The sequence below is a fragment of the Microcebus murinus genome, chromosome 10, assembly GCF_040939455.1.
Source record: "Microcebus murinus isolate Inina chromosome 10, M.murinus_Inina_mat1.0, whole genome shotgun sequence".
NCBI classification, from domain to species: domain Eukaryota; kingdom Metazoa; phylum Chordata; class Mammalia; order Primates; family Cheirogaleidae; genus Microcebus; species Microcebus murinus.
In genome coordinates this window covers 99,239,000-99,265,147 of record NC_134113.1, presented here as the reverse complement: position 1 = coordinate 99,265,147, position 26,148 = coordinate 99,239,000, and the positions used below count along the sequence as shown (strand labels likewise).

General features: G+C 39.3%; 1 protein-coding gene across 2 annotated transcripts in view; it reads left to right on the top strand.

Annotated features, from left to right (window-relative positions):
- The window catches only part of CECR2 (CECR2 histone acetyl-lysine reader), a 178,176-nt gene that overhangs the window by 76,877 nt on the left and 75,151 nt on the right, over positions 1–26,148 (top strand). For both annotated transcript variants that reach the window (XM_012747732.2, XM_076007790.1), the window contains exon 2: positions 20,932–21,026. In XM_012747732.2, the coding sequence (XP_012603186.2) occupies positions 20,932–21,026 (95 nt within the window). The remainder of the gene's footprint in view (positions 1–20,931; positions 21,027–26,148) is intronic.

Here is a 26,148-nt window from a genome sequence, read left to right as displayed (position 1 = left end):
CAAAAAGTTTTTTTAAACAATGAATATTAAGGCCTAATAGAAAGTACTTATTGTAGGCTGGGTGCAGTGGCTCACGCTTGTAACCCTAGCACTCTGGGAGGCCGAGGCAGGCGGATTGCTCAAGGTCACGAGTTTGAAACCAGCCTGAGCAAGAGTGAGACCCCGTTTCTACTATACATAGAAAGAAATTAATTGGCCAACTAACATATATAGAAAAAATTAGCTGGGCATGGTGGCACATGCCTGTAGTCCGAGCTACTCGGGAGGCTGAGGCAGAAGGATTGCTTGAGCCCAGGAGTTTGAGGTTGCTGTGAGCTAGGCTGACGCCATGGCACTCACTCTAGCCTAGCCAACAAAGGGAGACTCTGTCTCAGAAAGGAAGGAAGGAAGGAGGGAGGGAGGGAGGAAGGAACGAAGGAACGAACTTAATGTATATGCTGGTCATACATAAAAGAATTAAAGCTATAGGGTTGTTATTTCCAAATATTCTTTGAAAGCAATGATTAAAATATGCCTTAGTTTGCTTTTTTCTTTTATTAAGGAGCGGATTTCTTTTTTTTTTTTAATATGTCAGATAGGGGCTAAAGGTTTCTTAAGTTTACTGTTTGTATTACTTTATGTGTCTAACCTAATTTTAGGTACTTAGTTTTAAAACACCTTTAAAAGGAGCAAAAAATCTTACTTTAGAAGCTTTAAAAATTACAGATGAGGTTAGCACATTTGAATAATAACCTGTAGTTTTGTGAGAATGAGTCATTAATTATGAATTATCATCATTATCAGTTTGAGAGGAAACTAAATCAAACTTGGAAAAAGTAAAAGAGAACCATCCTTGCTCAGCCTCAGTATATTTACCCCTTCCAGTTATTGAGCTACACAAATGTATTTTAAGGACTGATCAAGGATGCTAACTGGACTTCAGACGTTTGATCTACCTTAGAAACATTTTTCTACTCTAAGGAGTGTCAGTCATCTAAGGAAGAAGCTGTTTTCATATTAACCCCTGTCATGATAGGGCTATAACTTAAAGTTATATTAATTAAGCATAAATTCCAAAGGATTAGTTTTGATGTTAGTTCTTTGTTGGTTAATGCCAGTTACAGTAACAACCTGCAGGGTGGTATGACTCAGACCCTAAGAACCGCCTCCTGGATTTATATCTTAGAAAAAGGATCCAGAGCAAAGATGCAATTTCCTACTACCAAAAATATAGAAAAGCAGAGGGAAGGAAACAATGAAAGCTGCACACAGTCAAAATAATGACATTTGCTTCTTGATAGCCACTTTTCAAACTCCTAAACTTCTTTGGGACTGAAGTGTGGTGTGCACTCTTTACCCTTTTTGAAAATCGTCAGTGCAAGAAAACCGGCTTCTCATGGGTTTTCCAAGTATGGAACCTAAAGCAACTCTTTCTCAAAGCAAATCCTTCAAAACACTCCTTAAGCTGAGCATGTAATTTTGTAAGTTGTCTTTATGAAAGGCCACGTGTATTTGGTGTCTGCTATTTAGATGTTTCTTAGGCTACTTTTGCCAGGGGCATAGTAGACCATAAATGACTGAAACAAAATAAAGAAATAAAAATCCTCCAAACACACCAAAAAACTCTACCAGTCTCATCTCCCCTCCTCCCCAATCCCCCAAGAGAATTCTGTGTAAGACACCAGTCCCTTGTTAATGCAAGGGAATTCCATGGAGTGCTTTGTTTTTAAATTGGCTCCTTTTTCATCCCAGGTTGTTCCAGCTCATGGGATCAGTCTGCCTGTTACAGCCAAAATCGTACGTCTTGTCAAGAGCTGCTCCTTAGGTGTTTGCCCCACTGTTCTGCCTGCTTTTTTGTCTTTTTAAATTCAGACCTGTCTGTACTAAAGTGGGGAGGGAGAGAGAAGGAATAACTTTCCTCCTCCATGTTATACTATTATGTATATTAGATTACATTGTTTGAGCTAGCAGTAGAGTTTTTTTATTTGACTCACTGTTTTTTTGTTTGTTTGTTTGAGACAGAGTCTCACTCTGTTGCCTGGGCCAGAGTGCTGTGACGTCAGCCTAGCTCACAGCAACCTCAAACTCCTGGGCTCAAGGAATCCTTCTGCCTCAGCCTCCCGAGTAGCTGGGACTACAGGTATGCGCCACCAAGCCTGGCTGATTTTTTTCTATAGTCTTTCTATTTTTAGTAGAGATGGGGTCTCACTCTTGCTCAGGCTGGTTTCAAACTCCTGACCTTGAGCGATCCTCCCGCCTCTGCCTTCCAGAGTGCTAGGATTACAGGCGTGAGCCACACGCCCTGCCTTGACTCAACTGTTTTAAAAATTTATATCTCTGTGGATTCATGATTATTTTGTTTTATACTTTTATAATCTGACACTTACTTTGTTGACCAAATTGTTCCAGCTTTAGCCATTGGGAGCTCTTTCACTTGGCTCCTGTACGTCTTTGACATACTGCTGTCATTGTGTGTTTTTTTAGTACTTCCTTACTTTTGGACACTAAAAGATGCACAAGGCTCATCTTGTCTATTTCCTGCCCTAGTCCTTTAATCAGCCATTTCTCCAAGGAGCTCTGGTTCCTTTTTTAGGAGAACGGTATTAGAAACTGAGATCTGGATGTGCTTTTTTGCTTCTGGGTCCTCTCTACTTACAGAGCAAGGAAATATGTGTATGTACTAACCTGTATATATACATGTATCTTCAATATTTGTACATGTAACCATCTGTATTCACAGTCAGCTAAATGCTAGGTCATACTGATGTCTCCAGTTCTAACCTTACTATCATGTGCATCATTATAGCCTCCTTCCCTTGCTTTGTCTGCAAACTCCCACTCCAAGAGTGGAAACTAGGTTCCCACTGTTGACCATTCATTTGCTTAATTGTTAATTCCAGCTTACACATATAGCATCAGAATTCTACAGCAACATCAGGATTGCATATCAGCATCAGAATTATTAGTCTGTAAACCATTGTGAAACTTTATAAACTGGAATACAATGCTTCTGTACAGTTTCTTTTGCCTTTTTAGTTTTTCATTTTCCAAAGTTACTTGGGTTATTTAGCACCTTTCACTGATTGATTTATTTTCTTATTCCTTTTTTTTTTTCTTTTAGAGACAGGTCTTGCTGTAGTGTACAGGCTGGCCTTGAACTTCTAGGCTAAACAATCCTCCCACCTCAGCCTCTCAAGTAGCTGAGACTATAGGCTCCCACCACCACACCCAGCTTCATTTATTTTTATAGACAGATTCTCTTTTTCCAGCCCAGAAGGCAGTCTAGTGTCTTCAATAACTCCTCACCTGTGACACTTATCTGTTTACACTTGTAACTTGGAGTCTGCTGGCAACTCTTGTTATTTATCTGCGGAAGCAGGAAATTCTGTTTATTGCAGGTCTTAGTCAATCCTGTATGAGGGAAGCTCCTCTTCTCTTTCCCTGTGGTTCAGAGTTTGTTCAATTTCTGCAGTTCAACTTATTAACAGTAGCTTTGATTCCTACCAACTCCCTAAACAATTTTTCAAAAAGTTATTTCTTTGATCTCTTCTTAAACATTCTCTGTATGACAATATTTTTTAAGTCCTTTTTTATTTTCAAGTATTCAAAGCTGATTGATGCCTCGGGCAGAAACATAAATACTTGACACTCCCTGTACTCCCCACCCCCATCTGTACTTCCTGTTTGGGGGTTAGGGCTCATTTAAAATTTATCATGATTTGAGAGACTGTTGAAACTCCTGGCGATGAGTTTGGTGGCTTTCATTATCAGTCAGATTTGGCCAGGTGAAAGCAATTAGCGTTCTCCTGTTGGCCAGAATCTGCTAGCAACTAAGGCAGACTTACAACTCAGGCCAGCCTTCCTCACAAGCAAGCCTCTGTGCACTTAAGTACACAGAAATCGCTCTTCCTCCAGATGTTGGCCATGTTCATCCTCTGTGATGGGATTTGGTGTAAGTGAGGGAAGGATGTCTCTTCCACCAGGAGAAACAACATGAGTAAAGATTGGGATATATCTGTTATTTTTGAAAAAAAAAAACAAGACTGGTTCCCCATATTATGTTAGTGGGAGCTAATACTGAAAAGGTAGGTTGAGGTCATTTGGGAGGGCTTTGAATGTTAGCCGTACAAGTTTGAATACATACTTTGAGGAGGAGTCTTTGGAGGCTCGGAATAAAAGTGATATCAGAATTGAATTTAAACAAATTTAATTTGGCAGTAATTTAATCTGTATTGGATGTGGGAGACCACTTTGGAGGTCAAAGTGAGAAGTTTTGATTATTAAAATGTATCTTAGTTCATAACTGCTGCTATAACAGAAATACCTTAGACTGAGTAATTTATAAATAGTAGATTTTGTTTTGTTTTGTTTTTGAGACAGAGTCTCGCTTTATTGCCCAGGCTAGAGTGAGTGCCCTGGCATCAGCCTAGTTCACAGCAACCTCAAACTCCTGGGCTCAAGCAATCCTTCTGCCTCAGCCTCCCGAGTAGCTGGGACTACAGGCATGCGCCACCGTGCCCGGCTAATTTTTCTGTATATATTAGTTGGCCAATTAATTTATTTTTATTTATAGTAGAGACAGGGTCTTGCTCTTGCTTAGGCTGGTTTCAAACTCCTGACCTTGAGCAATCCACCCACCTTGGCCTCCCAGAGTGCTAGGATTACAGGCGGCGTGAGCTACTGCACCCGGCCAATAGTGGAAATCTATGTCTCACAGTTCTAGAGGTTGGAATGTTAAAAATCATGCTGCCAGCAGGTTCCGTATCTGGTGAGGTTCCACTGAAGGCATCTTCTCACATTACTTCACCTGGCAGAAGAGATGGAATGGCCAGGCAGCTCTCGGAAGCTTCTCTTATCATGGTATCAATTAATTTCATCCAGGAAGGCAGAGTGCTTATGACTTAATCACTTCCCCAAAGGATCTACCTCTTAATACCACCACAGTGGGGATTAAGTTTTAGCATGAATTTTGGAGGGACAGAGACATTCAGATCATAGTACTGTCCATATCAGAGTTGTGACAGTGGAGATAGGAAGGAATACATGGATTTAAAAACACTTAAACTAGGCCGGGCGCTGTGGCTCACGCCTGTAATCCTAGCTCTTGGGAGGCCGAGGCGGGCGGATTGCTCAAGGTCAGGAGTTCAAAACCAGCCTGAGCAAAAGCGAGACCCCGCTTGGTTCCAGTAGAATGGTGAGATGAAAATTCGTTTGCATCACTAATATTACCAGTGAGACTTTGCATACTTCCCTGAGGTTTCAGTCATTTTAGTGGATGGTTTCACTATAAGCGGTGAACTGTGTTTCATCAATTTGAGACAGATAATTACTTAGACAAGAGTTTCTTCTTTTAAGAAGGCCAAATGATGAAATTTTTTGACTGGTAAGTTTTTAACGTTGTCCATGTAATTAAAAGAAAATTTCCAGTTCTTAAGTTGTCAAAAGAAGTGATCATAATCACAGTCGTTATCTCCCTGCTATTTATACCAGGGGATTTAGAGGTTCAACAGAGAATATCTTAGCTTGCTGTTCCTCTTTTCTGTGGCCCAATTCAGTTAATATTGGCAGTCTTTTTTTCCTTTTAAGAGACAAGGTCTTGCTGGACTCCCAGCTACTCAAAGGGTGGTGGCTCTTCACAGTCACCATCATGGCACACTACAGCCTCAAACTCCTGAGGCTGAGCTGAAGCAGTCCTCCCACCTCAGCCTCCAGGAATAAAAGTCTTATGTGGATGTATGAGCCTGTGGTTTTCAACAGTTCATATGTGTGTATGTGTGTGTTTCATGTCCTGGCATTCCTGGAGCTATCAATGTATTCTATATCTAAATGTCATCAAAATAGTGCAATTATTCTACAAAGTATATATATCTAATATTTTGTTAAACCTGGTAACTATATTTCTTGGTTTGTGTCCTTTCCCTTTTGTATCTATAATCTACCTTTTTATCTTGTGCCTTTATTATTCTTTATCCTTCCAAATTCTTTGCATTAAATTCTTTCCTCAAATCCAATGTCTTCTACCTAATAATATTCTAGGACTCCCACTATTTTTTCTTGTTACCTTTCAGCTCTTTCCCATTATGAGCTTGACTTTTCCCATTACAGATAGTGATAAAACTAATTGAAAAATAGAGGATTGTTTGTTTTTCTAGTCAACTTAATCAGAAAACACAATATAATTTTTAGGTAAAAGGACTGAGAAAGGGATGGAAGGGAAAACAGAAATTGAGAGGAGAGATTGTAAATTATAGAGATGTGTTTTGGATTAGGACCCTGCAAACTGGAAGGATACATAGTAACAACTGGTTTTAATGGCGTATTGGACCAGAGGTACAGGGTGAGATGTAGGTAGTAATTCTTACCTGTTTGGAAGTTGAGTAAAAAATATAATGAACCCAGTTAGGCTGTGTTTTAGAAGAAATGGGGTCATTATGAAATATTATTCTCCATACCTTTCCCCCCTTTCAGACTTCTATGGTCTCTTTATAAAAATTGTGATTCCCTTTGGTAAAATGGAAATTGAGAATCTTCTGTTGCTTTCTTAGTGGTATTAACCTATATAAGTTAACACGCATGATTAAATCTTGGCAGTACCCCATCTTCCTAATGAGATGATTCAGTAAAACTTCTGGGGGCATTTGACTTATCATAGTATGTATAAACTTTTAATGATAGAGATGAAATACTTCAGTTTCTTTCAGAGATTTTATGGAAACTCGAACTTTTAAATTTAGAAATAATTGCTTATGCTGCTGCTTCTTTCTTGCTTCTTTTCTTATTTCCAGAAACATTTTCATCATCATCACTGGAACTTCTTTTTGAAGTAGAGTTTTTGGGTTTCCTTTTTTTTGTGTGAGACTCTGTTGCCCACGGTAGAGTACAGTGGCTCACAGCAACCTCAAACTGGTGGGCTCCAGTGATCCTCCTACCTCAGCCTCCCAAGTAGCTAAGACTACAGGCGTGTACCACCATGCCTGGCTTATTTATGTATTATTATTATTATTTTATTTTTTTATTTTTTGTAGAAACAGGGTTCCATTCTTACTGAGGCTGATCTCAAACTCCTGGCCTTAAGCTATCCTCCTGCCTGGGCCTCCCAAAGTGCTATGATTACAGGCGTGAGCCACGACACCTGGCATCAAAGTACAGTTTTCTAAAGAGCTTCAACTTCATTTCTGTCTTAAGTTTTTGAATCTGCTAACAATGTTTTATGAAACATTTATCCCCATTACAAGTGCCTGTTCATGTAACCGTGGATGGTTTGATTTATCAGTTGCTCGGTAGTTACATGTTCACGATCATTACAACATAAATGCTTAAATGTTTCTATTTAAAGTGATTTTTACAATGATAGTATAATATGTGTCATTGCTATCATACCCTGAGAGCATTCACTTAATCACTCTAAAGGTTTTTTTCCTCCTTTAAAACGGTTTCATGCCGGGCGCACTTTGGGAGGCCACTGCGCAAGACCCTATCTCTAAAAAGAAATACATGAGGCCAGGCATGATGGTTCACACCTGTAATCCTAGCACTCTGGGAGGCTGAGCCGGGAGGATCACTCAACATCAGGAGGATTGCTTGAGCTCAGGAGTTTGAGACCAGCCTGAGCAAGAGCGAGGCCCATCTCTACTAAAAATAGAAAGAAATTAATTGACCAACTAAAAATATATAGAAAAAATTAGCCGGGCATGGTGGTGCATGCCTGTAGTCCCAGCTACTCGGGAAGCTGAGGCAGCAGGATTGCTTGAGCCCAGGAGTTTGAGGTTGCTGTGAACTAGGCTGACGCCACGGCACTCACTCTAGCTCAAGCAACAGAGTGAGACTCTATCTCAAAAAAAAAAAGAAAAGAAAGAAATACTTGAAAAAATAAAATAAAATGGATTGAATCAAGTCACCTCTGTAAGCATTCAGCACATGATTTCCTTATCTGTAAAATGGTAATATTAATACTTTACTTTGAAAGGTTTTTTGCAGAGTAAATGAGCTAATGAATGTAAGCCTCCTTTACGTCCCCAGCTGGTAACTGCTGTTGTTATTTAAAACCTTGTGTCTTTTTTTTGTTTACATTCAGCTTTTCTCTCCTCTGTGCCAGTATGTGCTTTTGCAAGATTGTGCCACAGGAATGAATGGTCCTAGAAGCTCAGTAGTTTGCAGCCACAAAAAGATTATTTGGTGGTAGGAGGCTCATGTTTAACATCTCTTGTGGATCAGCTTATTGGCGCTGCTCTTAGTCGTCTTCCTTCTGTTGTCTAGGTTAAAGGAGCAGTTCTTTTTTGGGATAAAGGGAAAAGAGCTACACTGGAACAATGTGATAATCTTAAGCTTCTACTCAGAGATGGCACACACTGCTTCTATTCATGTTTCACTGGCCAAAGCAATTTTCATAAGCAAGTCATATGAACAAGTCTGATGTCGGCGATGATGAGAATCATAACCCTGTAAGGAAAGACCAATGAAAAATTGGAACATAGCTAAATCAGTCTCAGCTGGATAACTACATTTGAGTAAAATATATAAACTCTTAAGACATATAATATATAAACTACATTTGAGTAAAATATATAAACTCTTAAGACAGGATAGTAAGATTCTTAAGGGATGAGCATCAGAGAAATAACAAAGGGAAAGGGACTGAGATCTGGTGGTCACTCACCCCAGCGATTCTCAGGTCCAGCTGATCATCAGATTCACCCTGTGTTCTTTAAAAAAAGAGGAATCTTTGCTCATTCTTGTAATCCTAGCACTCTGGGAGGCTGAGGCGGCAGGGTTGCTTGAGCTCAGGAGATCAACACCAGCCTGAGCAAGAGTGAGATGCTGGGTCTACTAAAAAACAATAGAAAAATTAGCCAGGCTTGGTAGCTCGTGCCTATAGTCCCAGCTACTCTGGAGGCTTGAGCCCAGGAGTTTGAGGTTGCAGTGAGCTATGATGATGCCACTGCACTCCCAGGGCCACAGAGGGAGATTCTCTTAAAAAAAAAAAAAAAAAAAAAGGTCAGGGAGAGGAGTCTTGGATCTCTTTTCCAGAGCTACTGACAGAAACTTTGGGGAGTGGAGCCCAGAGTTTTTACTTTATGAAATCTGTGTTGGAATATCTGTAAAAGTAAGAGGAACATAGTCGTAACAGACTGGAGCAAGAAAAATCAACTGTTTATCCTACCCTTAAAAATCTGTAACCACAGGAAATTTCTAAGCCAAAAGTCCTCAAGGCAATAATATTGGTTTCTAACCTTGTCCACTCATGTTTTGAATAGTAGACACCAATCCTTACATCTCTCTGCAGAAAATCCAGAAGTGCATACATTACTAGAACCTACCCTTCTGTCTTGTAAGCTGCTTTGTCGTTGATGATAATAAAGATAAAGAATGAAGATGGGAACCAAACCAACTAGATGAGCTAGCTTCTGGTCTCTGTTCTATACTACCCCATGGGCTAACAGAAAGAGGATTGCTGAGAATTGACATGATCTTTTAAGACCATGAACTGATGTGAAACTTGTTCTTTTTTGTGTATGGTCTGGAGACTGTCCAAGAAGCAGTTTCCTAGAAGAGAGGCATTACTTAGGTTCTTATTGCTAGAAATAGGGAGCAGGAGGGCAGTTGTCTTTTGTAGACTTTTAAACTGGAGCTTGTCTTTTGTTTTTGCTATGTAGGTACTTAAAATACAGAAGGGTTTGTGGAAGAAAGGAATATGCCCTTTTGTTGTTGTTTAAACATCTTACTGAAAATAGGTACTGTATGGACTCATGTGGTGGGATCTTTCAAGGAGTCTAAAAGAAAATGGAGATATCTTGGGTAAAAGAAAGCATTTCATAGTCATGGTTGTGAGAGGCAGAATAGTTACACAGATATAAATTAATATTTAGCAGCCACTTTCCTTTTAGGAGAAAGGCGTAAGGAACTGAGAGGTATACTCTGTGTTATGGCTGAACACCCAGGGCATTTAGTTCCTCTGTGTGTCCAGAACAAAGCCAGTGTAGATTGCTGTGATTCCAAAAAAGCAGGCTACTTGATTTCCATTTATTTTGCATAACTTTAGTATATCTTGATTGTTCTAAGATTTAGTGATAAGGGAACTGTGTTTAAAAATCTTACTGGGGGCCAGGTATGGTGGCTCATGCCTGTAATCCTAGCACTCTGGGAGGCCGAGGCCAGTGGATTGCTCGAGGTCTAGAGTTCGAAACCAGCCTGAGTGAGACCCCGTCTCTACTATAAATAGAAAGAAATTAATTGGCCACCTAACATATATATATAAAATTAGCCAGGTATGGTGGCACATGCCTGTAGTCCCACCTACTCGGGAGGCTGAGCCAGCAGGATCGCTTGAGCCCAGGAGTTTGAGGTTGCTGTGAGCTAGGCTGACTCCACGGCACTCATTCTAGCCTGGGCAACAAAGCGAGACTCTGTCTCAAAAAAAAAATCTTACCTGGTTGAGGTCTTTTGTCTATGTGTTGGTGTGTTCTGTTTTAGTCAAAAGGAAAAATGTTTGCACCACGACTGAATGCTCAGTGTTTATTGAATTGAATTTGGAACTTGGCCTTCAGTGTATAAAAGTTTCCTGTTTTTGTCATTTGTACTTCCTTAGCCTCTTCCCCAAAAAACACTGGTTCGCCACTTATGTTTCTATCTAAGGTAGTCCCTTTCTAAATACAGTCCATCTACTCTAATTCCTATTTAATCTGTGTCTTGCTCTAATTGTGATTGCTTTTAGATTACCAAGTCTGGCCCTCACCTTTGTATGTAGGTTTATAAACTTATTTATATTCATAGACCCCCCCCCCAGTCTCAGAATGACATTTTGTGTATTAAAATTGAATAGGTAACTGTCTTAGTCCTTGGTTAGTCCTTGTTGTGTTGCCATAATAGTATCACAGACTGGGGAATTCTTCTTCCTCTTCTTCTTCCTTTTCTTCTTCTTCTTCTTCCTCTTCTTCGTCGTCGTCGTCTTCTTTTTATTGGGCAACAGCTCACTCTATAAAATAGGGTGGGTGTTCCTGGTAATTTGTAAAGATGAGAAATATATTTCTCACAGTTGTTGAGACTGGGAAGTCCAATATCTGGGTGCCAGCATTTGCGAGGATTGCCATGCAGTGCCATCCTGTGGCAGAAGGCAAAAGAGCAAGAGAGGGTGAGAGCCAGTGAGCAAGAGGGAGCCAGAAAGGCTACTTTCTCAATAACTAATCTATTAATTATAGATTAATTAAGGACGTCAGTCCGTTTGTGAGGACACAGCCCTCTTATGACCTAATCACCTCTTATTAGGCCCTACCTCCCTATACTGTTGCACTGAGGATTCAGTTTCCTACACTTGGACTTTTTGGAGCCACATTCAGACCATAGCAGTAAACTTTCATGGCCCTCATATTCACACCTGCCACTCACATACTACCCTTCTGATAAACACACTTACTAACCAAGGAGTTGAGAATCAGAAGACAATGAATTAGTTTTGCAGGAATATTTTCTCCCAGGGCTGATGAAATAGTCCTGCCCCACAACAAAGTGTCATCAATGTCTCTCCCCCAGGACAGGGTTGGATATTCTTTGTCTTGAGACCAATTTCCCATTAGATAGCATACAGTTTATCCCCTTTTGATTGTAACTTTGTTTTTTCAATGAGAATTCAATACTGGTTTCTTGATTATATCTTCCCTGGTCTTTCCTAGTTGTCCTGCCTTTCCAAATTTCTTCCTGACTGGATTTCACCCATTTCTGAAAATCTTCAGTCACATATTCATCTTTTCGACAGTTGCCTCCCAATAGTTAATTTCTTTCAGTTTTCTTGGTGAACACCATGACCACCCACTCTGTGGAGGTACTGGGCAGTACCAGGGGTTTATTTATTTCTTTTTATTTCATTCCTTTGTTTGGTTTTGGTGTTTGTTTTTTTTTACTGTTTTATTTTATTTTTTATATAAATATAAAAAATTATTAAAATTATAATTATAAAATTATAAAAATTATAAAAGTAAAAGTACTTAGTAAAAGTACCAGGGATTTATTTAGGCACAGTTTATTATACAATTTTAATGTTTTTAATATTTCATTCATAGAAGTGACTACATTTTTACTTGAGCACCTTGTTGCTGTTGTTTTCTTTGTGTGCACCTGCTGGTTCCCAGTGGTCTCTCAGCCTTTGTTAATCTCCCTAGCAACATTTTGATTGTACCTCTATTGTGGTGTCCCTCCCATTGAATTGAACATATTATTGTTTTGTGCCTGTCCTCCCTTCTAGATCTTATGCTACTTGAGGGCAAGGTTCTCTTTTTCTTCTTTGTACCCCCAGTGTTTAACACTGAACCTGGCATATAATGTGTCTTCGGGTTCCAGGGCTGCCTTTCCACATGTGTGACATCCCTGTCACAGGTCCATAAAATGGTGAACTGATTGAATTGATTCAATCATAGGAACCTACCACACTCAGAGACACACACACTGGAGATTGTATATAAAGTTTTCTGTGTATGTGCATTTTTGCAATTCATCAGGAGACCAGGACACAATCAGATATGAACAACTGGACTTAGAGCACTGCAAGGTCATGTCCCACTTCAGACTTTTAGGACCCTATCTCTAGCATCATTCTTTGTTGTCTCTGCCCCTCCCCCAGCCTCTTATCTTCCTTATTTTTGTTTATCCATTGAAGATCATAAAACCTTTTTTGGAGGGGAGGGCTAGATTAAAATGTATCTAAAATTTCCTCAGTCTTTTTTCTTCACCTGCAGTTGCAAAACCCTGTTGACTCTGCTTCTGAGATTCTTTCTTTTCATCTCATTCTTTCCCTTTTCACTGTCCTCTCTCTAGCATTGGCCCCATCACCTCTTCCTGGACTGAAGGTTCGATGATGATTTGTTTTTCCTGTTCAAGTCTTTGTTTACTCCCTACTACCTGAAACAATTTCCAGCTAATTCAGCAGTGAGTTCCTTTTGGCAGAGAATGATAATTATATAACCTCAGAGGCCTACAGCTATAGTCTGAAGTAACTCCACACGTAATTCTCTGATAAAGTCTCCTATTTTTATCTTTGAAAGTCATGCAAATATTTGAGTTAAAAATACCTTCCCAAACAGCAAACAACAACAATAAAAACAAAGTCAGAGTCAAACTGTCTAGGAACCTGGGCCATTTTTACCTTGTGGTTTCCTGTATTCTGACCACACCCTGCGGAACCCAGGGGACACCCATGCTCTAATTGGAAAACCTTGGTCTAAGCAGTGAAGTCCAGAGGACTTGATCTGGTATCTGAGGCTGTATATGGTCTGTCGAGAACCTGCTCTTCCAGATTTCCTTCTGCATGGCCGTGCTTGTCCAGTATGCTGGACGTGCATTCCCAGAACATCGGAAGTGTTCCAACTTTTTTGGTGCTTAGGAATTGTTTATAAGAGCATTTTTTTGTGGGAGAAGACCCATGGAACTACTTCTTAGCCGTTTTTTAAACTTCTGGAGCCAGTTTGGTAATTTACACATTCTCAGAAAATCATATTCTAGATTTACACATTTATTGGTATAATTAGTATTTTCCAGTTAACCTGCCACATTAGAGTTGCAGTCATATTTGAGGGGACATGGTGTTTTGGTCTCCTTTCTTTTATTACCCAGCATCATAGCCCATGACACAGCTGTTTCATGGAAGGTTGAAGAGTGGTATGGTTGTAGCAGAGCAGCAGTACAGAGCTGGCTAGCCTTTGGGGACTCCCGGGATAAATCTCTTGGCCAACTGAAAGTGTTATGTAGCTGGTTTCATGTTCCTCACCATTATACCCACTTGAGCTGATTTATACTTTACAGTCTAAATTGGCATGGAGGGTATGCCTTTGGGATTAAATTAATTTATACCAAGTTAGAAAGCATCAGCTGCCAAAGTCAGAGGTGCCTTCTGGAGGCCTGTGTGCTTTTTTTTTTTTTTTTTTTTTTTCCTGTTTTTGAGCCCACACTCCAGGCATTCTCTCTTGGATAGCAGCTGGGATAGTCCTTCAAGAGGGCCAGCTTTGCATCCCCTTTGTGCAAGCAGAGTTCTGGGTCCTATACAGCAGCCAGATCAACTACTGCATAGTACTTGGTCCTTGTGCAAATTAGGAAGATTTGTAAACTTCTAAAATCAAATACAATAAACATGACTTTTTTCTTTAGACGTTTTCTCCTCAAATGAACTCAAAGAAACTATAGTGACTGAATGGCAGTAGTGCAAATCTGTGATCTTGATCCTTGGAAGTTGGAGAAAAGAAAGGTTTTCTCTCTTTACTACTTTCTTTAGCAGAAGATTAAAGAAAATTTCTATAGGGATTAGGAACATGTCAAACAAGAAAAAGTCCTTGTGATGCTTTAAGGAAAGATGTGTTAAGTGGTTGGTTATGGGGTTACATTAAAGGAATTTAGTAATATTCTGTGGCATTTGACTGTCTTCATTCTGGGAGTTATCTTTGTTTATTAGACAGGCAGGATTTTTTAAAGTGAAGCATGGTAAGCACTTTTCTAAGATGTATGTTAAAGGCCCTGTTCTGTTCTTTCCCATTGCCTATGAGAGACTAGGCTGTTCCCCATGCTCAGTTCCGTGTTCTTTTCCCATCAGCCACTGCATGACTTGAAGGATTTGTTCTTGAGGGTGGAGAATGTGGAAGGATGTTGAACAGACTTTTCCCTAATGAACTGTGATGCCAGCTGCAAAGGCGGCAAATCCTGTTACTCCCTTCAGCTACTCTCTGAAGCTGCAGAGAAGCAGTAGTAACGGGGTCTCCCTTCTCTATGCTGATTAGCTGCCTTTTCTGCTGTTTTTTTCCGCCTTCCTCTTCTGTCCCAGAGCATCTTGGCAAAGTTCAGATTTCTGTGCTCACAGCTCAATGCTCACAGTGAAAAGGAAATACAAAGGAGGAGGAGAGAAAGTGAGAAGAAAAAAAAGATTGGGGTGGAGATTTTTAGTTGAGTCCCTGATTGCCTTAATCTAAGATTTAAACTCTGAGTTGAAATCTTAAGTAGTAAAGCTTTGTAAGTAGTAGTAACCTGGATTTCCAAGTAGTTCTTGGAGATAGTTTTATTGGTGCATGAACACTGCAGGCCATGTATCAAAATAATTTGAATTTCTGTTGTTCAGAAACCTCCAAATTTTGAAAAGAACACTTTGTATCCATTTAGGCTTTGTTCTTTTCCAACAAACTATCATTGTGAGAAAGATGAAATAATTGTAATGTTAACATTTTATACAACATTTACTATGTGCCAGGGACAGCACTGCGTCATTTAATCATTACAACCACCCTTGGAGGTAGACACTTTTAATGTCAAAAATGTATTTGTTTTAATTGTAGTAACCATTTTTAGGTATATAGTTTCAGAAGTGTTAAGTATATTCACATTGTTGTAAAATAGATCTCCAAAACTTCCAAATCTGAAACTCTATACCTGTTAAACAATGTGTAAAAATTTTAACTGATTGGCCAGTTCTTTTGTTTGTCAGGATTAAAAATAGCTTTCCTGTTTCTTATCTTCTTTGCTGTTTTACTATAAAATTCTTAGTCCGTATTTCACCACAGGGTGGTGAAAAGAGAATTGTATTACTTACTATGCCTTGGTTTATCAATTTGATACAAACTTCTGGGGTTTACAGTTTTACTAAGGGGAAAGAGGCTTTGCTCTCCAGGGGATTCATCACCTATTTGGGTTCTAATCTTTATTGATTCTGCATTTTAAATTCTGCTGAGCTAGAGGGAGAAAGTTCACTGATAACTTTGTCACCTTGAAAGTTAGCTTGGGCCTGCAAATTCTCCAGGTAACTTCTGATATATGAAACATAATATCATAGAATTATATTTAAAGTGCAATTTTATATTTTGAAACCCATTTCTTAACTGTCTTTATGAGTTAGTTACTATATTCCAAGGATGGTGGAGTGGGGAAAATCGTAGGCAAGGGAGAGGGGTTGGGATATTTTATACATGATGCAAAGTTCCTCTCAATACTTGTGTCATTTGAGAGACCATTCACGGCTGTTCAGCTGATTCAACATCCCTGATATTCTACTCTTCTATTTAACAACTTTTCCCCAGTTGTTAACTCACCAGATCATGACTTTGCTTGAAAAAGCAAACCCAAATTCACTAGGGAGAAGTTTCTACCAATCCTGTTTAACCTACCACAGTTGGGTTAAAGAACAAGATTGTGTAATTTATAGGGATGTTAGTCCCCAGTTTCTGCTAATAATGCCAAGAAAACTAGGTTGGATGAGCAGTGAAGCCTGGTTAGTAAGGCAGGCAGAAAACATAGTAATAACTTTTTGTTCTCTTGTCTTTTTTTTTTAAATGTAAACCCTTTGTTCACAGATTTTATTAATCCTTGGTTCATGACAGTCTCATCATTGATCTCTGAATGCTTCGCTTTATTCATTCATTTATAAGTAATATCATCTATGAAAATAATTTCCAAATAGAAACTATAACATAATCAGTATTGATCTTTATGCATCTCTCACATTCAGTCTCCTGTCTCTACCACTCATGAGAATCTTTGAAAATCCAGGTAGGGATTAAAGAGTTAGGCTCAGTTGCACAGAGGGGTAACATCCACTCTCTTTAGTGTGGTTTTCAGACCAGGTCTGAAGGGACCAGATTTAGCCTGCCTTCCACCCTGATCTAACGTCTCTCATCACCATCTCTACTTTTGGGAAGAGCACTTGGTGCTTCCCACACTTGCTATGAACTTTCACACTGTTGTTCTCACTGTTCTTCCACCTGGTGCCATTGTTCCCTTCAAGGCCCCACACAAACCTTACCTCCCTGGGAAAATCTTCCTCCACATATTCGTCAGTTTCTTTAGTGTTCCACATCACTTTGTGTTTTTAATATAGTATGTATCATATACTCTTTTTTTTGAGATAGAGTCTTACTGTGTTGCCCAGGCTAGAGTGAGTGCTGTGGCATCAGCCTAGCTCACAGCAACCTCAAACTCCTGGGCTCAAGCAATCCTCCTGCCTCAGCCTCCCAAGTAGCTGGGACTACAGGCATGCGCCACCATGCCCGGCTAATTTTTTCTATATACGTTTTTAGTTGGCCAATTAATTTCTTTCTATTTTTAGTAGAAGTGGGGTCTTACTCTTGCTCAGGCAGGTTTTGAACTTCTAACCTTAAGCGATCCACCACCTCAGCCTCCCAGAGTGCTAGGATTACAGGTGTGAGCCACCGCACCTGGCCGTATCATATACTCTTTATAAGTATTTGCTATCATTTGGTCAAGAAAATATTTGAATGCCTATTGTGCATCAGGCAGTGTTCTAGTTGCAGGGGAGACAGCAGTGAGCACATTAAATTAAAAAACCAGAAGAATTTCCTGTTTCTGGCTTACATGTTAGCGTTCCCTCCCTCCCTCCTTCCCTCCGATAATACTGGAATTTTCATATTCACCATTGTATCCCTGGAAACGGACAGATAGTAGGTGTATTATATATTTTTGTTGAATTATTTGACCACCTACTATTAATATTTGCTAAATTCTGTGCTAATGTTACAGGAAGGATCACAGAGAAGAAGATAGGAATTTTCCTTTCCCATAAGCAGCTATGTAGAGAAGGTGAATGAAGCTGACAGTGCGGTGTTGTAAGGAGCAGAAAGGGCATTCACAGTTCTATTGCCATAGCACAGAAAGCATTTAGGTTTCGTGTCCTCAGAGAACAGTATTATGGCTAGAACCCAGGCAGCTAGAACCTGCCTCTGGCAGTGATAGGGGAAACCAGAAGAGAAAGGTAACTGGGTTTCTTAGAAACCACAGAGTAGGCAGATACCATGTGGACCCTGTGACAAACTTCTTGCAGTCCCCTCTTCTGTACGGCCTCCCAGTTCTTACCTCATCTCATCAAATGTGGCCTTTATTATCATTTAATTTGGCACTTCTGTTCTTTAAAAATCTTGGAAGACATGAGTTAGTGCAGACCACAGCACCTTTAATCAAGAATCACATTGTGGCCTGGAGCGCTGGCTCACGCCTGTAATCCTAGCACTCTGGGAGGCCGAGGCGGGTGGATCGCTTGATGTCAGAAGTTTGAGACCAGCCTGAGCAAGAGCAAGACCCCATCTCTACTAAAAATAGCAACAAGTTAATTGGCCAACTAAAAATGTATAGGAAAAATTAGCCAGGCATGGTGGTGCATGCCTGTAATCCCAGTTACTCGGCAGGCAGAGGCAGCAGGATCGCTTGAGCCCAGGAGTTGGAGGTTGCTGTGAGCTAGGCTGACGTAGGGCACTCTAGCCAAGACAACAGAGTGAGACTCTGCCTCAAAAAAAAAAAAAAACAAGGACTGGTGGGAATGTGTGTGTGCTGCAGTGATGGCAAAGCTACTGGAGGGGACAGCAAAGTGGAGTTTGGCAAGGAGGGCTTTGGAGATAGTTTTTCTTGTCAGGGACTACAGCATGGTTTGGGGGCGGGGCGAGATTTCTCCCTAGGGAGAAGGACATGTGATGGCTTAGAGGAAACAGACAGTGGTTGGGTTGTCACTGTGGTTGTTGACACCATCAAGCCTTTCTAGATAGCTGGCAACAGCCAGAGGGAGCAGCAGCTTCTGAGGGCAGAACACTGGACTGGGGGACCTGGGTTTCACTTGGCTCTCTCATGGATTTGCTGCATGCCCTGGAAAAAGTCAGTATCCTTTCTGGACCTAGTTTCTTTATCTTTAAATTGAGAGAGTTGAAATATGTGGTCTATAATTTACCTTCCAGCTCTAGCATTCAGTGATTCTGGCTTTGTCTATCAAACGAGGTGGCCTGGGGCTTTTTGCTTCAAGGATTTATTAATAACTTCTGTTATAATTCCAGTTTACTTCAGAGTCTTGCCCCAGTGACCAGGTTTAAAATATGAGCCATTCGAATCTTCACTTGCCTGGTTTCTCGTTTAGTCCTGCTTTTTCCTTGTTCAGTGAGTCCTTCAGAACCTTTCCCCTGCACTGTTGCCTGTGCAGACATTACCCCTCCCCCTCCTTGCCACTAGAGTTTGTCTTATATACACAGCAGCCAGATTCATCTCACTGCCTCTCTTCTACAAAAATAAACTGTAGTGTATCTCCATTGTCCTCCAAAGAAAGACCAAACTCATTAGCTTGGTGTCCAGTACCGGCTGTCAATCTTAGCTCACATTACTCCCCTTCACGTAGTCTTCAGAATACTTAACTGAACCTCACAGCCTCTTGGCACCTTTGCTGTATGCCCTGCCTCTCCCAGTTGTCACACAGTCACTATTTTCTCATCTTAGTTGCTGCCACCTTTGCGAAATCTCCTCAGCTCCAATAGCACCCACAGCGCCACTCCCATACCAAAAATACTTGTTGCTTTGTTTTCATTCTCTGTGCCATTTTAGCTCTCTTAAGTAAATTAAGCTCCCTAGTACTTAGGAAGTACTGTTTTACACAGGGTAGGTACCCAGTAAATATTTGTTGAATGAATTCTGGCTAATTATAGATAAAATCCTTGCTAACTCTGATTGGTGGAGTTTCTTATTTTACTGAGTAACACCTAACTGGTATGTAGGAAAGAAGTCTGCCCACCGGAATTAATAAGGTAATATAAGAATAAGAACATTTGCCATACATGTGTTAGCAATTCCCAAGTTTGTGTTTAAGACAAGCAAAATGTTTTCAGGCTTGAGCCTTGTCTCTAATTTTGAGTATTCGTCTATCTGAGCTTTCGATGGGACTCCTTCCTTTTTAGTTGAACCTGCCTCAGAGTGGTATTAATAGTTTATAGTTTGTGTCAGCAATTTTTTGTCCTGTGAGCATTTCCAAACTTAGGAATTTTAAAAAGTGAAATAACAAAATAAAATAATAAATGGAACAATTAAAATGATTTACAAAGGAACTTTATTAATTCTATGCCAGAAGTAGAATACCTTCTTTAGCATAAACTACCATAATTGGTGTTAGATCAGAAGGTACATCTTTTTCATATGTCCTCTACTTTCAGAACCATTAGTAAGATTCTCAAACATATGATTTTCCTGTGAATCATGGATCTGGTTATGAGGTAGTCAAAACATAAGTGTAGCAGACTCTTGGGAAATGGTTTGGGTGCAGAACATAGCATCCTGATTCAAAGAATGTGGGCAAGCATTTGTAGTAAAAGACTTGATGACTTAGAAAGTATTCTATCATCTAATAAAATATCTGCTTATATTTTGAGGAGTTGAGAGAAATAGAGAAATAGGATCACCTAAAGTTTCCCACTTTTCACGTTGTATTTAATGTCCTCCGTCCAAACTAATCTCTGTAGACTGGCGAGACTGGCAAAATCTTTACATTGCCTACTTGAACCCTAAGGAATGCAAACACATCTTACTTAAGATTAGACCATTAACATAGACATCACCTCATTTCTCTCCAGATGATGTGAGATTAATCTTAGTTCTAGCAGTCTCCTGTCATCAGTCATAGTGTCTCCAAAATAAAAATTGCTGTATCGCTTACTACCAATGCTGTTTAGTTCAAAATACAGTGGTTCTTTAAAGCTGTTATAGATGGGTTTTCTGTTGAGACTAAGTAAATGAAGAATACTTCATAATCAGTTACATCATTACTCCTTTATTTTCTCTTGCCATTAAAATAACAATACAGCTTTTTTATATTTATACTTTATTATATAGTCAGAGTTAAGCTCTTTGATTATGAAACTAGCATTGCATTATAAAAAAGAGATATTTGTGTTTCTACTAGTATGCAGGTAAAAGGAATGGGGCTTTGTAAATAGCAGTGGGAAAAATAACCCCAGGGAAAAAACAAAAAAGCTGAACTCCAGTTGCTCTTCTAGCTGTGACTGTGGGAGGGAAGGGAGAGTTGATCCCAGGGAGTCCTTGTGCTCCACTGACCATTCAGTTGCTTGGGACTTGTGGTAGTAGTGGTGGTGGTGGTAGTGAGGGGCAGGTGGATTTTAAGAACTCTCTGTGTTTAATTTCTCAGTTTCCCTCTCTCTTTCTCCCCTCCCTCAGGAGTTAGAAGCAGCTCTTCACAGAGATGATGTGGAGTTTATCAGTGACCTGATTGCCTGCCTGCTTCAGGGCTGCTATCAACGAAGGGATATCACGTGAGTGATCCTGACTTTTACGAAGTGTTTCTTGCACAGGGAACTCATTAACTAGTCATAGTGATGTTTCCTGTTTCTTATAACAAACAAGAACTGACCATTAGCCATTACGTAACATTGTAGGCTGAGCATATACAAACAGATTCTCAGGCTAAGCCCTGTGTTTGGCTCATTCTGCAGTTGAGTTTTTATTCTGTTACAATCTTTGAGTTTATTTTACTCTCATGTGTACCACTTACCCTTGGCTACACCAGCTAACATATTTGAGTATAGAATTTCTTCCTCTTGTATTTGCCTTTTTCTGAGTTTTGGTTGTATTATTGGTAAAATATTGCCTAACAAATTAAAATAGATTTTACTACATTTCTGCTAGTTGAATGTCTTCTGCTGTTCACACAACTGGCAGTAATAGCATAATTAGCTTGGAGCCTCTAGGTTCCCTTACCCCATAACTGCCAAGTACACTGCTCTCCCTTACCTTTGAGACATGTAGAAACCTGAACCAAAATTTTATCTGTGTGGACAAATAAAGGAGCTTCCTGATAGGACCTCTCCCCTTGTTTTCACCCTAACTTGATATATGCCTTTTCTTTGTACATTTCTATACAGAACAGAACTACAGAGCAAACTCACAAACGGGAGATACAACGAGTTTCCCAGTCTCTTATCCTCAGATGCCACGTAGGGGTTTTGGTTGTCATGGTTTATATTTTTCAGACAGTTAAGGATGATATCTCAAATATTTTTGTTCTTATGAATTCAATCTGTTAGGGCTAGGAAAGTATACCCAATGTTAATGTGCAATAAACTTACATACAAGGTAAGAAAGAGATTGACTAAATGCCATTTTTCTCAGGATGGAAGTCTATATTCCTTAGGGGAATGTTATTGCTTCTGAACTCAAAAGAATGATTATTGGCTGGGTGCCAACAATCCTAGCACTCTGGGAGGCCGAGGCAGGCGGATTGCTCGAGGTCAGGAGTTCAAAACCAGCCTGAGCAAGAGCAAGACCCCATCTCTACTATAAATAGAAAGAAATTAATTGGCCAACTAATATATATAGAGAGAGAGAGAGAGAAAGAGAGAGAAAATTAGCTGGGCGTGGTGGCTCATGCCTGTAGTCCCAGCCACTCGGGAGGCTGAGGCAGCAGGATTGCTTGAGCTCAGGAGTTTGAGGTTGCTGTGAGCTAGGCTGACAGCACGGCACTCACTCTAGCCTGGGCAAGAAAGCGAAACTCTGTCTCAAAAAAAAAAAAAAAAAAAAAAAAAAAAAAAAGATTGTTCCCCCTAAAATACTCAGGTCGTATTTATAAATACAAATACAGGTAAAATAAATTTTAGTATTTTTTCTTCCATTCTCTATTTAGGATGTAGACTTGGGAGTTTATGTGTTTTTTAAGTACTGTTGTATTTGTATTGTGTGTGTGATTTCACATTGTAATATCTGGAATTTTTTTCATTATAGTGATTATTTTTCTTGTAACCAACTTTTCTCTAATTGTGATTGTCCATTAATCCAGTCTGGTAGTTGACAGTTATGTCTAGCTTTTAACCATTATAAACATGATTCATAGCTTTATGTAGAATTTACTAGGTGTGCAACCTTTTATCTTCTTAATATAAGTTTATGGAATTGCCATCACTTGGTCAAAAGAAATGCCTGGTTATCTTTTTTTTCTTTTTCTTTCTTTTTTTTTTTTAAGTAAAATGGCAGGCTTCCCACCACAGAGGTGGTTTCATTTTATCCTTGGACCATCAGTGCATGAGGGCAACTGGTTCTGTAATCCTAGTTGGCTCTCTGGACGCAGGCAAGTAGATGCTGGCAGGACAAAACACTGTCCTTGCTCTCACAGAGTTTACTCTACTGGGGTGGGATGAGGAAGTCCATTAGTAATTACTGTAATTATCATATAATTGCAAATTATACACTTATAGCAGTAAGTCCTTAGAAGTAAAAAAAATAGTCTGTCAACAGAGCATATAACTTGATGTGAGAAAGTGATTTGTAAACTAAGCCTTCTCATATGGGCTATTACCTCTAACAGGAGATTCCTCTGTGATAGGGCATGTGTCCCCCTAATTTGTCCTTCTATTTAAAATTAGTCTTAACTAATTCTGCTTGTTAGTTCTTCCAAATAACGAATATAATATTTTGTGATGTTCTATAAGAAATCCTCTTATCTGACAGGTACAGTGGCTCACCTCTGTAGGCCCAGCTACTCTGTAGGCTGAGGCAGGAGAATCTCTCAAGTCCAGGAGTTCGAGGTTGCAGTGAGCTATGATTGCTTTACTGCACTCTCACCTGGGTGACAGAGTGAGACCCTGTCTCTTAAAAAAGAAAAAGAAATCCCTTTATCATTCTTACTAGAATCAAAATTATGAAGAAATTTGTACAAAATTGACATTTTTATAATATTGAGATTTATTTTGCCCATAATCACTCAGTAAAAAGTTACAGGTTTATTAATTTAGGTCAGACACAGACCTGGCTATTTTAATTTTTGTTGCTATTAATAATAGAATTTATAACTATTATATGTCAATAAAAGTTTTTAAAACCTAAAAAAGACTAGAATCACGTTCACATTACAAGTATTTTTGAAATAATAGAATACTATATCTCTTCATCTGTCTTGAGTTTGCAGTTTACTGACTTTGATTTTTTTTAAGTTGGTTCCCTTGATTTTCTAGGATTATCATTTCTCTTTCCTTTCAGTATTAATACTTGTGTCTGTATGAGTTATCCACTGTTACTTACCAAATTACCCCAAAGCATAACAACTTAAAATAACAGAAATTTGTTACCATACAGTTTCTGTGGGTCAGGATTCTGTGTGTCTAGCTCCAAGGCTGTGATCGCTTGACATTTAATGCTGATGTATAATATACATGCAGGAAAGTGCACATTTCTTAATTATACAGCTCAATGAATTTTCACAAACTGAATGCACCTGTGTAATGGAGCCCCCAGACAAGAAAGAACATTACTATTTTACTTTTTTCACTGAAGGGAATTGCCTGAGGTGATAGTTATATTGTCCAGTCATTGATAATCCACATGTAGTAAGAATGAATGTACAACTCATTATTCTCTGAAGTTTTACTTTTATCTCATTCTAAAGAAAGAGAAATTTAGATAAGTGAATACTTAGCCTTTCTGGTTCTAAGACATACCTATTATGTGGAGCTAAGAAGGTTACTTAATTTCTCTGTGCATAACTTTTCTTGTCCATAAAATGGGATTAGTAACAACACCCAGTGAAGTTATTAATATGAGGATTAAATGAAATTGTGAGACGCCTTTGAACAGTCTTGATAATGTATATAGCTCGTTATCATGTATAGAAACATTTATTTACTGTACTATACCTTTTATCATTATTTTAGAGTATACTTCTACTTATTAAAAAAAAGAAGAAGCTGGGTGAGGTAGTGCTTGCCTGTAGTCCCAGCTATTCAGGAAGCAGAGGAAAGAGGATTGCTTGAGCCCAGGAATTTTAGGTCAGCCTGGGCAACATAGCAAGATGCCATTTTTTTAAAAAAGAAGTTTTTGTTTTTGGAGACAGAGTCTTGCTTTGTTGCCCAGGCTAGAGTGAGTGCTGTGGTGTCAGCCTAGCTCACAGCAACCTCAAACTCCTGGTCTCAAGTGATCCTGCTGCCTCAGCCTCCCGAGTGGCTGTGACTACAGGCATGTGCCACCACGCCCGGCTAATTTTTTCTATATATATTAGTTGGCCAATTAATTTCTTTCTTATAGTAGAGACGGGGTCTCGCTTTTGCTCAGGCTGGTTTTGAACTCCTGAGCTCGAGCAATCCGCCTGCCTCGGCCTCCCAGAGTGCTAGGATTACAGGCGTGAGCCACCACACCCAGCCAAAAAAAAACTATTTTTTTTAAGTTACCTCTAAAACAGCCTCAGGCAAGTCCTTCAGGAGGTACTCCAAAAGTAGGCAATAGTAATGTGTATGTGTGTCTTAGTTTTTAACAAAAAAATTCAAGAAAAATATTTGTGTACAGCTGTACAGTGTGTTTGTCTTTTTCGCTAAGTGTTGTTACAAAAGAGTTAAAAACTTAGGAAAAATGTTTATAAAGTAAAAACAATGTTTATGAAGTAAAAAAGTTATAGCAGGCTAAGGTTAATTTATTATTGAAGAAGAAAATTTTTTTATGAATTTAGTATAGCCTAAGTTTACAGTGTTTTAAAAGTCTGCGGTAGTTTGTACAGTAATGTCGCAGACCTTCACATTCTCTCACCACTCACTGATTCACCCAGAGCAACTTCTGGTTCTGCATTCTCCATCATGGTATGTGCCCTGTATCAGTGTACAGTTTTTTATCTTTTATACTATACTTTTACCGTAACTCTTCTATGTTTTTAGATACACAAATATTTACTGTTGTGTTCCAGTTGCCTGTAGCATTCAGTATGGTAGTAACATGATGTATAGGTTTGTAGTCTAAGACCAACAGGCTACATCACATAGCCCGTATGTGTAGTAGGCTGTCCTGTCTAGTTTGTGGAAGTGTGCTGGTACCATGTTCCCACAGCAACAAACTCTTCCTAATGACGCACTTCTCAGGATATGTCCCTTTTGTTACGTAAGGCATAACTATATTTTAGGGTGTTGTGGATCATATGATGTATTGCAACTACTCAGCTCTGTCATTGTAGTGTGAAAGCAGTCATAGGCAATACATGATGACTGATAGTGACTGTGGTTTATTAGAACTTTATGATCACTGAAGTTTGTATCATTTTCACATGCCAGGAGACATTATTGTTCTTTTGATTTTTTTTTTTCTCCCCCAGCCATTTAAAAATATAAAAACCACTCTTAGAGGCTGTACAAAAACAGACGGTAGGCCAGATTTGGCCCTCAGGCCATAGTTCGCCAGCTCCTGTTTTCAGGAAATTAAATAGGTTACTATTCTAGTTCCACTAACTCAATCAAATCTTTAAATGAAATATGGAACCTACATTTCTTTTTAACTGTACTCTCCAGTCTGAGGTTTATGCACTTACAGGACAGCATAATACTGTGTCTCCATATGGAAATAATAGCCAACATGTCCTGTGTCCTGGGCACTGCTTTGAATGCTTTCCAGGAATTCTCATTTAATTCT